Source organism: Rhea pennata, chromosome 2 (genome assembly GCF_028389875.1).
Source record: "Rhea pennata isolate bPtePen1 chromosome 2, bPtePen1.pri, whole genome shotgun sequence".
NCBI lineage: Eukaryota > Metazoa > Chordata > Aves > Rheiformes > Rheidae > Rhea > Rhea pennata.
Genome location: NC_084664.1, coordinates 26,133,423 through 26,150,065, shown reverse-complemented (window position 1 = coordinate 26,150,065; position 16,643 = coordinate 26,133,423). Strand labels below are relative to the sequence as shown.

The 16,643-nt window shown below is 36.7% G+C and overlaps 1 protein-coding gene across 4 annotated transcripts in view; it reads right to left on the bottom strand.

Annotated features, from left to right (window-relative positions):
* ANKIB1 (ankyrin repeat and IBR domain containing 1) overlaps positions 1–16,643 on the bottom strand; it is a 95,012-nt gene that overhangs the window by 11,753 nt on the left and 66,616 nt on the right. For all 4 annotated transcript variants that reach the window (XM_062569112.1, XM_062569113.1, XM_062569111.1 and 1 more), the window contains exons 7-14: positions 14,856–14,944; positions 13,034–13,178; positions 12,202–12,368; positions 6,382–6,470; positions 5,217–5,347; positions 1,044–1,178; positions 374–460; positions 214–280 (exon numbers count right to left, since the gene is read on the bottom strand). In XM_062569112.1, the coding sequence (XP_062425096.1) occupies positions 214–280; positions 374–460; positions 1,044–1,178; positions 5,217–5,347; positions 6,382–6,470; positions 12,202–12,368; positions 13,034–13,178; positions 14,856–14,944 (910 nt within the window). The remainder of the gene's footprint in view (positions 1–213; positions 281–373; positions 461–1,043; positions 1,179–5,216; positions 5,348–6,381; positions 6,471–12,201; positions 12,369–13,033; positions 13,179–14,855; positions 14,945–16,643) is intronic.

Sequence of the window (16,643 nt, the reverse complement as noted above, 5' to 3'; positions counted from 1 at the left end):
TGCTGTTTTTCCTGTGTCTTTGGATATATAAAATTTACACTACAGATTGTATTTAGCTTTTATTCACAACCTATAAATTCCAGAGCTGGAGAGATCACATCACACAGCAGACTGAAATGAGCTCTATTCAAAAGAAGGTATAACTAAACCAGATTTGATTTGATTTCAAATCATATTCATAGATTATAGCAAATACTAACAAATTCTACTTACTTCCACTGAGAGCTCTACTCAACTGCTCCATCTTTTCTTTGGCAGTTTTTAGAAGGCGCTGTTCTAACTAAAACAAGAAAATAAATGAAATACAGTAAGTTAATTATTTTGGGATGAATAAAATGCAAATAGAAATTAGTAAAAATGCTTTAATCCACACCTGGTAGCTGAGTTCATGGTTCTTAAACCTTGTGTAATAGTGCATAAACCTATCAAGCTCTTGAAATCTTCTATGTTTTTTTTCAGCCTAGAAAATAAGAGGTGGGGAAGGAAACAAAACAAACCAAGATAAATCTTATGGTTTAATTTAACAGGCATCATTACATATAGTTATGTAACTAACTGTATCTGTTCCTACGATACATAAAACATTATACCCAAGGCTGATGAGTGCCATGTAAGAAAACAGACAAAAGCAATTATAAAAACATTAAGTCTGCAAATACTATAGCTACAGAGTTGATACGTTGTGCATACATCTTATTTTCAAGCAGACTTTCCAAATGCCAAGGTCTTCTGTACACAACACAGTACAGCACAGTAGCTAATTAAAGTACCAGTACACCCATTCAACAGAGGGAAACCACAGCACAGAGAAGTAAAATGACTTGTCTAAAGTCAGCTAGTGGTTGTTAAAAAACCCAACAACAGAACCAAATCTTACGCTGTTACCCACAAATAAACAATATTTTCTTTCCATCTCTTCAGTATATTCAAATTTGTATTTTCCCATTTAAAACTCTAGTTGGGAAGAATTTTATGAAACCCATCTTAAATAGAAAATTGCAGCCTTTATGCTGTTTTTTTAAATAACTATTTTCATCTGTTACCTCTACTGTCATCTCTTTGGACTGTTCCTCTACATGTTGAATAACTTCATAGCGAGTGCATCTGTAGTAGCCTCCAGTGGAAGAGCTGTGCTTCTTCCATTCTTCTAAGCATATCCAGCAAAAGTCATATTTGCACTTCAGAAGAGAAAGAACAAGGGAAAAAAAAAAGAAGCTGATGTGTTGCAGATTTGCAGTTACGCATCATTGTTCCTACATGAACAACTAAAGGATTAACATCACCCTGAGTGTGTTTATGGCAAAACTAAAATTTTTGAGGAGTCTTCTTCCTACTTTACATATACAGAAGATCTGTGGTAGCAAATCATGTCAGTCATAATTTTTGTTCCTTGGGTCACAGGATTGTGTTGGATCTACAAGATAGATTTCAAGTGGGTGAAATAAATCAATGATAAATACATCTGGTTAGGCCTGTTTTTTGAGGGGGAGGTTCCTTCGTTTTTTGTTTTAAAAACAAGATAGTCCTGTTGTTTAGGTGACAAAGAGACCATTCATGAGCAAGGGTTGGCTTTCAGAAATTTCTTACCTTTAAAGAGAGATGTGAAATTATCAATAAGAGTAATTAAAACAAAACAAATGTTTTATGCAGGAGTATGCATTTAAAAGTAAAATGTTCAAAATTAAAACAAAACATTTCTGTTATCAGAATGCAATGTTTCAGCTGACCTTACCCGAATTTTCTTTAGTTGTTGGTTCATGAAAAACGTTCAAGATTTTGACTTTCTTTCCAATTTGGAAAGCAGTAATTTTTCAGAATCTTAAATGTTCTCCAGGTAGAAAAGAACAGTTTTCCACTCAATTCTAGTGCTGTCTGTACTGTGATCAGTATCAGCAGTTCAAGAGAGATCCTTTTGAAATCTGCTATTTCCAGCTGCAATACTGCTGACATCTTTGTAGTACAGTGAATGTGAAAGAAGTGCTATGAGTTAATATCTGCTGTGAGGTAGAAAGGGCACTTAAAACCTTTAAAATGCCCAACAACCTTTATCTATGAAATAACTAAAAACATATGTTCTAAAGGAATGATGAAATTTAGGTCAAATCTCAGTCTTCTGTAATATTTTCCTTTCTCGTCTTTCTTAGTATCAATTCAAGAAATATGATTATTGGTATTTTAATAATTTGGAGTTCCTTGTGGAAAACAGGAATAACAACTATGAAAGAAAGAGAAACAGGATGTCAGCTGTAAAGACTGGTTACTCCAAACTAAGCCTTTTCACCATCTACTGAGTAGAGAGCTTTCAAAACAGGTAACACCTTCCAAATGGATCTGCCTTGTGCAGGCTTCTTTGCATCAGAGATCAAACTATTATTCTCAACATGGCACTGTTTCAGCTGGTTTACTTCCAAATAATTGAAGCTATTCATAGATGGACTGAAGACTTTTAAGAGTTAGTGAATCCTTTTTATTTTATCTGGTTTAGAGACAAGCCAAGAAAAACCTAAAAAACTGAAGCAAAAATTTACACTAATTAATCAGAAGCAATTACTATTATTATTGGAATTCAATAAATTAGCCGCATTGTTCCTCTCTCCGATAAATTTAGCCTGTTTAACCTTTCAGATGTACCTAGTCCATACAAAATGTCTTCATCACTAATTACTTTATACATTCAATTAATTATATTATAGGAACAAATGAAACCTAATTCGTTGATTGTACTTCTGCAAATTTCATCCCACCATTTTTTTTTCTAAAAAGCAACACAGCCTAGGGATATTTCTTCTTTCTGTTGCAGTGCACCTTCTTTGCTCTTAAACATTTTTTGGAGCTGCTCACTTATAGCAGATGGTAGTATAAGAATAATCATGCATAAGAGTGTTAAGTGTATATCGTTGTGTAGTTTACCTATCAGTCAAAATCACTTATCACATATTCATTGTAAGAAAGGAATCATACCAAAAGCAAGTTGCTTAATGAGCAACAAAACTACTAAAGCTTGATTTTTGTCTCATGCTCCTACTGCAACAATCCTACCTCTCCCAGTTTATCTCCTCCAGCACCTCTTCATCCTATCTTCTAATCTCTTACCACATCTCCAACAGCCTCCTCTGTAACTCAACATTCACCAACATTGACCCCAACACCAGACCATCCTCCAGTACCTCCAGTTTCCCTCAAATATGCATCCATCTATTTCCATGCATCTTGTCTCCAAACCCTGAGCTCTGTTTTACATCCCCTAAAGGGCAGCACTGGCTTGGCTCCCAAATCACACCTGTGCGACTGGCCCCTGCCTGAGCCAAGCAGAAGCAGCAGCTGCTGAGCCGGGGGATTTCAGCCTCTCTCTTGGTCTCTGCACCATACAGCTACCAGGTCTCATGACACTTGCAGTAATTTTGTATCTCTGAAGCTTCTCCTGCTCTTTTATATCTTGTTAGAAGTACCCAGAAGATTAAAAACCTACAAGAGTTACGGAAGTGACAGACACAGCAGGATTGCATAAGCCTCTTTTCCTTGGAAACCAGGCTCCTAAAACAGTACTGTGCCTGTCTAAATACACAAATGTGGTTTTATGTCTAAAGAGTATCCAAGGCATGCGCTAACTGAGGAGAGGCAGTTGCAGCTCTCTACTCTTCATGTGGTAGATTTGAGAAGTTACTGCAGCAAAGGCAGGAGCTTCATAACAGACCCTTACTTTGGTGGATGACGGACAGGAGAGATGTCTGCTGTACCTTGCATCTGAGCCCTGGGGTACCTTTCCCAAAGGTACTTTGAGGGTACCTTTCCCTTCCTTCTTCACTAGGCTGAGAGGAGGCAGCTTCTGTTTGCAGAGATTTCTCCTCCACAAAAGGAATCTGGCTGTTTTAGGGCCACTTTAAGCTGTTTTAACATACAGGATCATAGAATAAAGAACTGTGGTTGTCAATCAGTGCCTCAGAATGGTACTAAATTAAATTATCTATATTCAGCAGTGTTTAATGGCCAGAGCTTTTTCAAGCCTGAAGCTGTACTTTCATTCTGTTGAGATGAGGTCAGTGGCCTTTTTAGTTATCTGACTACTGTCAGATAACTAAAAAGATTTTTGTTACATCCCATACATGAATTCTTTCATTATTGGCCCCAGTTAAATTTTTGTATTTCAAACACTTCTCTGCTTGTAGTCTGGACAATTTCAAATTGTGCTGAACAACACATTGTGCTGCACATACCTTGTACACTTTGTAACACTATGGAATTTAAGATCTCTCTAAAAAATCATTTAGGGAGAAGAAAAAATGCGCAGCAAACTTCAAAAGCCCCTTCAATTTGTACCACAGACAGAGAGAGACTATATGATGATAATATAAAGAAAATGAGATCCGGATTGCAATGGAAAGAGACTGAGAAATTTCCAGAAAAAATAAAATTATTTTCTAAATCTCTTAGCCTTTTTATCAGAAGCCAACTATGTCTTGTGTGTGCCTAGTATCTGAATTTTAATGGGATATTAGCTGTGCTTAAATAAGATATTTCTGAAATAAAAAGTTATGCTAAAATATGCAGCTTTTACCCCATTTGAGAGAATAAGCATCCTCAAATGATACTGAACTCATGGCAAAAAATATTTTTTCTATTTTGGTAGCACAGTGCAAACTCATGACTAATTTTTTGGCTGCTGTCACCAATAAGTTTCTTTTGACATTACTGCTTTACTCTTTTTTTCATTCCTACTGATTAATGCCTTTTAATATTTTTCCATTTAAACTTCTCTGCTTTGTTGCTATGTTAGAGAAATAACGCAAAAGAAAAATGCAGTAAGGTAAAACCTTCATTAGGGCTTACCACTCCTTAAAATGTATCATTTTCTGCCAACTACATATGCTCTTTCTCTTCCAGATTATTAATCATGATGAAACTAGCAATGATTTCTTCTTCCTTAAATTTTTTACTGTATAGCCAGCAATTCTTATGTGTTCATGAAATTTTGATCGTTACACTGTTCACTTGCCAACCAACCAGATTTTCACTAAATATGAAACATTTTCTAAATATATGTAATACACAATTTACAAACTGCAAATTCTTTCAACAGGTTCCTCTCTTCCAACAGACTTCAGGCATGAATTTCAGAAGTGTGGAATGTTTGTGCTCATAAAATGTGTATATGATGCACACAACCTGAATTATGGTTTCAGCTGTTTGAAACAAATTATTTGAAAGGTCTTTCTTACCTTCGCACACTGCATGTGGTTGCAGCCCTCATTCTTTTGAATTGGAGATTTGCAGTTGGCGCATGGTTTAGAGTTAGTTAGTAACCACAGGCAGTTGGCAGCATCTTCATAAGCCTCGCTAACTCCCACAACTTTATGAGGGTGACAGGAGGGTATGAAGCGTGAGAAAAGCAGAGAAGTTAAAGCTGTGTTTGTGAAATCCTTTGTGAAAATCAGACTAGTAAAGATACATGTTTAATTCTTGATAGAGTATCATAATTCTTCACTATATATACATATTTCTTCTATAAAAATCTATACACATCCTCATCTGTATATTGTGCGTATTATTTATATAGTGTAATATATTTTACTTTTATATATAGACTAATTCTATATACAAGATATATAACATATACATAAAAAAGTATGAGAAAAATTGGCATAGAAATTGACAAAATATGGTGTATTTTTCATCTTTGCATAATTTTCTATGCTTTACAAAACAATTTATAACACATTACTGAAAGGTTCCGAATTGTAACCGTTACATTTTGTTCCAGTTACTGTTAATGTTTAATTATTTTGTTTCTGTTGACCACTCCAAGAAAATTTTTGTCTTGTGTAAACCCAAATCTTAGTAGTTGTTTCACTGAAAGTTATTTAACATTAAGCCATTCCCCACAACTCCCTCCACGATTCATCCTCTACCTCACTATTATTATCACCTGGTAGCTCAAAGTACTTCAAAGCACACTTTAAATAACTGCATCATTCAAACAACTGCAAACTGGGTTAAAGGTTTAAAAATGACCAGGACAAATTAAATTATAGTCAGGAATAAATCACATAAATTCACAAAAGGAAGCTGTAAGAGGATGAGTAAAGGGTTGTATATATCCTGACTGATATGTAAACAGATTTATGACAACAGATTGGGGAGAATGGTTTAAGAATAATATTCTACCAATAGTGCTGCCTAATATGCTACACTTCCACATCAGCTGACGTGGTTAAAGCCATGGAGCTGTGCAGCTCCTCGTTTTAATGGAGGGGCTTCATTGTCTTCCTCCCCTTTATCCTATTTTTCAATGAATGTACAGTTTTTAATTAATGCACCTAAAAAAAGAAAAATAAAATAGAACAAAAATCAAAAACATGAGAAACCCTCAGGCATGACTCTTACGTTCTTCTGGTTTCATTTCAGATATTTTCTGTAGCCAGTCTTTCCAGGTTTGACAGTCACAAGGTTCATGTGCTTCACCAAGACATTCCCTGAAAATTAAGATGGTTGGACAATAAGCAATCTGTTATAGATTTAAAATCAAGGCCTAAATTAAGCTGTAGGTCAGTTCAAACTAAAAAACATGGAAACTAATCACGAGACACTCAAAATTTAATTAAAGCTGAAAGATCAAAGTCATTCAATTACTATTACTCTAAAATATTCTCAGATTACTTGCTCACAAGCATAGATTACTGTCATTAAGACTACGAAAGAACTTAGAGGAGAAAGGAAAAGAGCATTTTAAGATTACAATGGAAAATAAATCAACTGGTTTGTAGCTTGAGTTATATCCAGCTCCTATTTTAGCGCCACAAAAAATGTTAGCACAGCTTCTGTGGAAAAGGTAAATTTCTACTCAGAATAAAGGGATTATCCAAAACTAAGGTAGTTCACAACAGCTGAGATACATGTCAGGTAGAATTATTTGTCCCTATTCACTTGCAATAATTAATCTCTAACTACATTCAACCTTTTCAATCAAGCGTAAGATCCAAGCCCTTCAACCTGCATTAGATGTTTATGGATTTTCACTTTTTCCACCCAAAACTCTGCTGAAATGTCTTTAGCTTAAATTATATGGACACAGGAAAGAAATGTCTCCCTTGAATTTCTCTTCGAATTACTACTAGTTTCAAGGATGGAATCGCTACTACACAGCAGCAGATAGATGGCTTCCAGATGGTGCTTGGGTGTAGATGTGTCAATATGGACTCCAGATTTGTAATGACTCCCCTCTTTTATTGGAAAGGCAGCAAATAGCTTCAGACATCTGCCACATCAAACAAAAAAATATTCACATAGGAAGTATGTTTCTGACGGGCACCAGCCGCACCAAAGCGTGTGCAAGTTTTCTGCAGATCAAATGGTGAACTGCTTTCTGCAATGCAGTTTCGGAAATTCAATCAATACCCCTCTGATCACTCTTGTCCATATCTGAAGCAGGAACATACGAACAAAGAAAAGCTCAGGGCAACAGTTTTTAACCTATTATCCACTAACCAGTCTGCTATCAAACAAGCTTCAATTCACTGCACAAGGATCTGCAGCTCTACTTTGAAGGTACTTAGGGGTCCACAGGTGGGAAGTTTGCACTAAGAATGAATATCTTGCCTGTACTAAGAAAAATCCCAGCACTGGTTGAAAACTGTCACCTTTCACTTCTGTGGGACAGCAGTACATATAAATCACTGCCTTCAAGAGAGCCAAGACCTTTCACACAGTACATGTTCCCAGACAGAACTGAAGTTAGCTGGAAAATATTAACATTAACAAACTCAGATTTAAGTTAAAGGACGATTAGTCAATCTACTACTGGGTGGGAGGGGGAAGATGTCTCTTCAATGTTTCTGAATTTTTTAACTTTTAGACAGACTAATTTCTGCTCCTAAATTCTGAAATATTTTCAGAATCTGTGAAGCAGAAAATTAAACACATTTTAGAGAATTTTAAAGACCATGACAGACATACAATAGGCATTTTCACCAATCCTACTATACAAAAATAAAAAATGCAAACCTTTCTAGAACAGTACTGAGCCCCTTGCAAATCTTGCAAAAACTCAGGACATGGAAGAGAGCTGATGTTCTTCACACTGCAAAAGTTGAGCTTCCCTAGCTTAACTCAGATTCTATGAAAATAATTTCTAGGCTCCTGAAAGGGTAAAAGACGGACTTGGGTCTTTCAGGCAAAGAAACAGTTCTCATTGTTCTGAGTTTCCTTCTTTCCCCACTAGAGCTTGCTGGAAATAAATCCCCAAATGTCTTGACCCTTGAAGTTTTGAGTATGGACAGAAAGCAGGATTTTTAATGAAGTGCAATCTCACACACGCATGATAGCCACAACAGGAACTTACACAACTTCTCTGGAAAAGCATTCTTTCCCAACCTACCATAAAACAAGGATTTTTTTTACTGGGATGCAATTTTAATAAGAGTGATGAGCTTACTGCTCAGAAAGCCTTTTCTGAAACAAACTTGTATTTTAGACAGAGTCCACGAGAACACAGGATGAAGGGAATTAACAATAATTGGTATCATAATTAATAGTGTTAGCACCTCCAAGCTGCATTCCTCAATAATCATCAGGATTAATTTGAAGGTGCAATAAAAACTTAATAAAATTATAGCAAATTTTGGCTACCATTTCTGGAAAAGGCTGAAAACACAGTCCAAGAAGAGTGTGTTTCTGGATTTTTCTTTTCCTCACTGACATTATTTGGATCATATAAATAATTTGATATGAATCAAAATAGCAAAACACCATTAAAACTCAAAATCAGCTTCCCAAGTATTCCTGAAGAGAGAAGTCTAACACAGAATGAGACTTATCTCCCTCTAGGACAAAAGGACTGGGGAGTTATGGTGCAGAACCAGGTGTGCAGTGCTTCCTAAATTCATTTTCCAGAAGAATAGTCTGATTGACAAAATTTCTTACGCTTCTGAAGCAGCATGAAGGAATATAAAGAATCTAGCTGATAATATATAGATGTGAAGATCTGTGCACTATCTTCCTGTGTACTACATGTAAATCACACAAAATGATTTTTATGAAAGGGAATGGAATCAAGAATTAGGATGAGAAGAATTTCTTTGTCCTAAGAAATTAGATTTTGTTTAATACACTGTTAGTGGTGAGTTAAGAAAAGTGAGTAAATTCAAAGGAACTCTTTACTTAGGAGGAACATTCCTACTTCCACATATAAAAGGGGAAATTGCTCAACAGAGCCAGAGAATTTTCTTACTTCTATGAGCAGGAAGGCTGCAGATATTAGAAAAGGAAATTCCACATTGACATAACCTCATGGATAGTCCCTTACTATGCAATAATAACTATGCATCTAGGTTGGTTGGGTTTTCTTGATAGATACAGTCTGAAAAAATCTTTTACTAAATGCAGTATCAGTTGACATTATAAACTCCAATCTGTAGACTACGTGGATAAAACTTGCAGAAGTGACCGAAGTCTGGAAATGTTGGATGTGCTGACTGAACTTAAATGACACAAGCAAGCTTCCTTTAAGCATACAGTAATGACGAAAACCCTCTGAACTGAGAACACACCTTCTTCTTCTGCAGAGGAACTCTTTGTATCATACATAGGTTTTTGTACTGTAAGACTAGTATGATTGTCCTCAGCAAATAATTCTGATTTAGGGTACTGCAGAATGCTTCCGTTGTGAGCAGAACTTTCTTGACATTGCTGAAAGTCTTCATTCGTTTCCTGGGGAGGAAGAAAAAAGGCCTTGGAAAGGCCTTCTTTGATATTGTGCTGACAGAGTGAGGTTTTTTTTTTTTTTTTGTTTTTTTTTTTTTTTTGTTTTTTTTTTTTTAAGATCTTTAACTATATCTCAAAGCCTTTATATAAAAAAAGACCCAGAAATATTATCAGGAAACAGAAAGATATTTCTCATCAAAATTATGCACTCTGTGGACCTGTTCACTCCGAGGACACTGTGGGGAACTAGTATGTTTAGCCAATGTAAAGAAAGCAGGGGCTGCCAAAGGTTGAAGGACCACCACGGTCTCAGCTCTATACTTCGGGTTAACAGAGAAGTTGCTTCTCTCGCTCAGGAGAACACCACTCATAAGCAACGATGAGAGCATGCTATCTAGGCACAAAAGTTTGTTATATATTCCTGTTCAACTTTTTCATCAATGACCTGGATGAGGGGACAGACGGCCTCCTCAGCAAATTTGCTGATGATACCAAGCTGGGAGGAGTGGCTGACACACCTGAGGGCTGTGCTGCCATTCAGAGAGACCTGGACAGGCTGGAGAGCTGGGCAGAGAGGAACCTCCTGAGGTTCAACAAGGGCAAGTGCAGAGTCCTGCACCTAGGGAGAAATAACCCTAGGCACCAGTACAAGCTGGGGGCTGACCTGCTGGAGAGCAGCTCTGCAGAGAAGGACCTGGGAGTGCTGGTGGATGCCAGATTGACCATGAGCCAGCAATGTGCTCTTGTGGTCAGGAAGGCCAATGGTATCCTGGGGTGCATTAGGAAGAGTGTTGCCAGCAGGTCAAGGGAGGTGACCCTGCCCCTCTAGTCAGCCCTGGGGAGGCCTCATCTCAAGTATTGTGTCCAGTTCTGGGCTCTGCAGGACAAGAGAGACATGGAGCTACTGGAGAGAGTCCAGCGTAGGGCTACAAAGGTGATCGGAGGGCTGGAGCACCTGCCCTGTGAGGAACGGCTGCGAGAGCTGGGCCTCTTCAGCCTGGGGAAGAGAAGCCTGAGGGGGGATCTTATCAATGTGTACAAGTACCTGAAGGGAGGGTGTCAAGGGGACGGGGACAAACTCTTTTCAGTTGTCCCGTGTAACAGGACAAGAGGCAATGGGCAGAAATTGAAGCATAGGAAGTTCCGCCTGAGTGTGAGGGGGAATTTCTTCCCTGTGAGAGTGACGGAGCACCGGTACAGGTTGCCCTGAACAGGAACAGGTTGTGGAGTCTCCTTCTCTGGAGATCGTCAAAGCCTGCCTGGATGCAGCCCTGTCTAACATGCTCTAGGTGACCCTGCTGAGCGGGGAGGTTGGACTAGATGATCTCCAGAGGTCCCTTCCAACCTTACTGACTCTATGATTCTATGATATTCGCTGGTAGAAAACTTTTCCTGGTTTGTTCCCATGGAATTTTTTCTGAGTTTTCTATCCACTGTGAACAATCTGTTTCCAGGAGGTTAAGCATGAAGTTCCATTTTCTGGCTTTTTTGGCTGTTTCATTATGGCAGCTTCCCTCTTGTTCCTTTTTCCTTTCCCCGATGATGGGGAAAGAAATAGAAGTATCTCTCATTAAGGATTTTAAGATATTAGAATCTAGCAGATTATTCAGGATCTCTTCTTCTTGGATCATGAGAAATGCATCATTCAGGAAAAAACGGATTACTCAATTTGTCTAAATGTCTGTATTTTGGTTGACCTTTTTTGATTTTCCAGGAGGGGAAAAAGATGTCCCACTTCCAAAATAAAACAGTCTTAAATCATCAGTCTGATAATCTCACGGAACTAGGACAGGGCTTACTCCAGACTTCAGAAAATTCTCCCACTGCTTTTTAAAATTATTTTTATTATATTTTCTATAGAACAACTGAGGATAGATAGTTTAGGTGATCTTTGAGAGATGGTTTCTTAGATCTCTTAAGCCTTTATATTCCTTCTAGAGCTTGTGTTGAACTTACGACTCAGTAGAAGGTACTGTAAAGAAAAAATGCAGGTCCCAAAGGGAAACAATGACTGGAATGATCAGGCAAACAGAACTAGCTATATAGAGAGCAAATGATCTGGCATAGTCCTTGAACTCCAACTTTTCTGATGTGAGTTCACTTGAATTCTGACAGTCACAGATTCCAGATTTTCTGTGCTATAATGCAGGCTGGGCCACGTGACTTAATCATACTATAACTGTCCAGAAAAAACACAAAAAAATCTCTCTACCAACACCCTGCTTCTCTCCCTGTCCCCTCAGAACTGAAAATCACAACACTTCATGCGGCTGTTTTGCATTTAACAGAATTAATAATGAATGGGAAAAAAAATTTTATAACCCTTTGTTGTGCCCCAAAATACCAAAACATTTGTGCGCTCTAGGTTATTTAATGCATGGATACAGGATGGTATAATGATATGTCATTCTGTGCAAATTTTGTTGCATGCTTGGTGCTAAGTGTGAATTTTTATTAATCTCTAGAATAGCAGTGGTTATGAGTTTATGTAGATATAGTACTAACCAGCAAAAAAGATGTCCTTTTCCACAGTCTACAGCAGGAGCTTTTAGCATAGGGAAGCTGAGTGTATCAGATCCTGTTGAATTTGATCCTTGTCTTGTTAGCCTTACTGCTCTTTCACAGGCTGGTATAGGACACCATTTAATAGCAGGATTATTTTCAACAAAGGCCTAAAAAAAAAAAAAAAAGAAAGAAAGAAAGAAAGAAAAGATTTAACTTTCATAGTTAGCTTTTTCCATAGTTCCATAGAAAGATTTTAAAATATGCTGCAACAGTAGAAATCAACATACTAAAAAAAAAAAAAAAAAATCAGAAAACCAAATCAAGATTTCAATTTCTTATCCTATATATAGCTAGCATACCAAGCATTGGATGGAAAAAAATTCTGAGTCATTCAGTTGTGGCAATAATTTTCCCAAATGTGAAACTAGCATTACTCGTAAACGAAAATAGTCTCTTAGTAATAAAAAACCGTTCAAAAGCTCTTTAAAATTTTAGTTTGTCAACATGAAAAAGTCTAACAAAATAAAAGCTTCATATCATCTGTTATGGACATTAGCTTGACCAAAAATTTTATTAATACTGCATTAGGTCACATATTACAGAAGTACTGCACTTGCACTTGAGGAATAAAGGTGTTCCTTCTTCTTTTGGTGCTATATGAAATATTCATACCGTGGTACATAAGACAGCATATATTTCAGAACATGTATTCATTTATTCATTTCTACTTGTAAAGTTACAGACATATTGCACTATTTCACATAGAAGTTGCATGGTATTTATCTTAAAATGAAATACATTTCAAAAATACAGAAACAGTTTGATAATTTACCTTAATGTCAAACTGTAGGTATCTTTTGTCCATCTCCTTGGAAACCACACTTTCTATGATGTCTACTGGCACAAGCTGGAAACAGTCATATGCTGGGCAAAAAATGTTGTGAGCTTCACCCTCCTGAATTTTCAGATTCAAAAATCTGCCAGAATTTTGTCAGTCAGTATTTGGGAATAAAAAGTAAAAACTAAGAGGCTGCTGAATACTATATTTGGATTCATACTACGTTCACAGATATTCAAATTAATCTATCTTCAACAAAGAATAGGATGTATCCCTTTTATCCTAAAAGGGCCACAGACTTGAGGCAAAATATACTTAAAAAAATTAAGAGGACACTCCAGTTCAAAAGCATCAACAATTATGCTTAACCCTATATATTTTTGATTTCCACCTTTGCCATTCTTAAGAGACTACTATGCAATGTTTAATCAAACTAAGCATTATTTCTTGCTTTCATCTGTAATTAATGCAGAAAATATTTAATTAGCCATGCAATTTATTTTTACAACTGTGCTAGTCAAAATAGCTTTGCTCTTGGAAACAGATGTCTAGGAGGACACCTTTATAGTCCCTAGCCACTATCAGAATACAAGCTGGAACAAGCTCAGAAATCTGCTGAGGACTGAACCTGGACTGAAACTCACAGCGCACAGCGTAGCTTAGTCTAAAGGCTACATAATCTATTTATTCATCTGCCATCGAAGATGACATTGATTCTATTCAGCTTTCATCATCTAATGCACGGCACCTATAGTTAAGGTAGAGAGACTTGCCAATTCGTCCTGCTTTAGATGCATACCTTGGAACGGGGTGACTCACTCCTGGCTAGGGGCTGCTGCGTACCTGAGCTGGGACGGGCGAATCCCACCCTGCGTACGCCACCACGAACACTTGCTTGACACTGAACCGCAGCCCCGAGCGCGTGCACAAATTACAGCACACGTAGTCCCGACCCCAAATTAGAAGCACCAGGTCAAGCCAGGGATCTCTCAGTAACTTCTAAACCTTTGCATAACAATTTACAAGACAACAGAAGCTTGGCTATTAATTTTCTGAGCAGCAAAAAACTGCCTTTTGAAAGCACATATGGAAAAATTGGCTCTTCCTTAACATGGAAGGAATGGGTTTATTTAAATTAGGCTAATCTACAGAAGGATTAGTTGTGCTATAGTAGTACAGTTCAGGTAGTACAGTCTTTTGAATGGGAATAAAGATGAATGCAAAGGCACTTCATGCAGATACAATTATTCCTAAGGAAATAGAAGTAAGATTGATATTTATACTAGTATATTTATCCATGCTTAACTTTTTATTATCTTTATTAGTTTAGCTTTAAAAAAACTGTATGCTAGGCACAGAGTCATACTAATAAAATTTTTAAGCTCACACTAACTCCTCAATCATTAAGCCTCAATGTAAGAATGTATTTTAATTATTTTGCTGACTGGAAATGCATTTAAGATGCCTAAGTTTAGGATGCTAAACTAAGAGATGCAATTAAGCAGGTGCGGAATTTAGAAACTGTAAACCTGCCCCTCCCCCTGCAATCCCCAGCGACCCTACAGAAGGTTTTTCTATTTACACACAGGCTTAAAATACACGCTTAATAGCACTGCTGAGTCAGGACCAAAACAATCGTTATGTCAGCCTAAAACAGTTAATGGGCACTTTGAATGACAAGTTAAACATTTAATAAGATCAAAACAGCACCTCTGTGAAACTCAACTAGTACTTTAATAGCAGATGTTTATTGTCTATGCCTTCCCTCCTCAAAATGGGAAGTATAAAAATTTCTCAAAAAAGTAGAAATACTCACGCCTCCCAGCACGCTCTGCAGAAGTCATGCCCGCAAGGCATATCCACTGGGTCTTCAAATACAGAAATATTACACATACAGATGTCACACTGTAGATGAAAAAGCCCAAACTTCTAATTAAGAAATCTTCTAAAGCTTTTCATATTGTCAGCAGTACACATTACATTGGAAAACGCAAGCAAAAATGTAAAGAAATGTTTGGTAGTGAAAAACATCTAACTGTAACAAGAAGAAAGTGTTATTTAGGCTATTACAATAGAAATGGGAAAGATTTAGTTATCTCTTCTTCTTTACCCCCTGCCTCCATCCGAACAGTACATTTTGGGGTGCCATCTGTTATGTCCTCCAGGTCAGCAAGTGCCTCATCCCGCAGAGCACTGACACCTTTGAGTCCCCATTCAAAGGGCAAAAGGGACCTGAATTTTTCATCAACTTCACAGGCAGCCAGAAATGGAGCTTGGAGATGAAGTACACAGAAAATGTTTAGCATCTCACGCTATCAGGCCCCAAACCAAGGCAGAGCAATCAGGCTACGCAAGAGCAGCGACTGTTTTAAGTAATAATTTACATACATGCTCTTTTTTTTTTTTAATAAGGTGAGGCTTTCAATCAAAATACAGAAAACGTTAAGCTACAACTAATTCAACAGAAGTTAAGACACTTCTACTGAACTAGTTACTATAGAAAAAAATAACATATTGAATACTGATGCCCTTATTCTGCAAATGCTAAAATAGTTGGGATGAAATTACTCATTGCTTGTGGTTAGGTATGAACACAAATATTTCTTAAAGCTGTACAAATGGATTTTCTTCCCCCCAGTGGAAAGATTTCACAAAAATTTACTTCAGCTTTCAATACATTAGTTATTACACACATGGATGACATTTTCAAAAAGTTAGCCTATAGCCTATACTGTGCCACTTTTAAAAAGCACTTGTGTTACAGCCAAAACAAAACAAAACAAAACAAAAAACAAAAAAGTTTGATTTTAAATTGCAAAGCATGATGAAGGCAGTTATTGCTGTTTCATTCATTCCATCTCACTGTTTTGCTAACGTTACGTATTTTAGAGGTTGATAATGCATCAAAAATGTTCACTGTAACATGTGTATTAGTTTCCAATCTTGTTTAGCTTTCAAATAAGGAAGTTAATGAAGCCCTGAGTATGTCTTTAATAGAAGTGATCATTTTAAATATGAAATAATTTGACAAAAATAGCAGAAGTAAAATCTAAAATTTCAGTAGAATTAAGCAAGCAGAAAATTGAGTATAGACCATTTACTGGAATGGTTTTAATTATAAGATAGGTTGTAAACTAGCAAAATCTGAAAATAAGTTTTATAGCTTATGCTTTCATTTTATTTATTCCTCTTATTTTTCATTTGCCTGTCAAAATGAATGACTTTAAGAAAATACATATTACTTCCTAATAAGTGTTTTGCAAACATTACTTTGATTACTTTTCGTAAGATTTATAAGCAAACAAGAACACTCAATGTGTGACTCTAGGTTTGGATTTAGATATGATAGCTCGAGAACCACAATCACTATCACTAGCCTGCAGTCCTGGCTTAAGGCTCATCACTGAAAAACATGTATATATATATATATATATATATATATATATATGTATATATATATAAAATATAAAACTGAACACATGTAATCCTGCATTACACGTTTTAATTAGGAAATATTCCAGACAATGTTTCACTCCTAAAATAAATAAAATATATAGAAACACTATTCCATATAGCTTCTTTTTTAGCATTTTATAGCTAGACA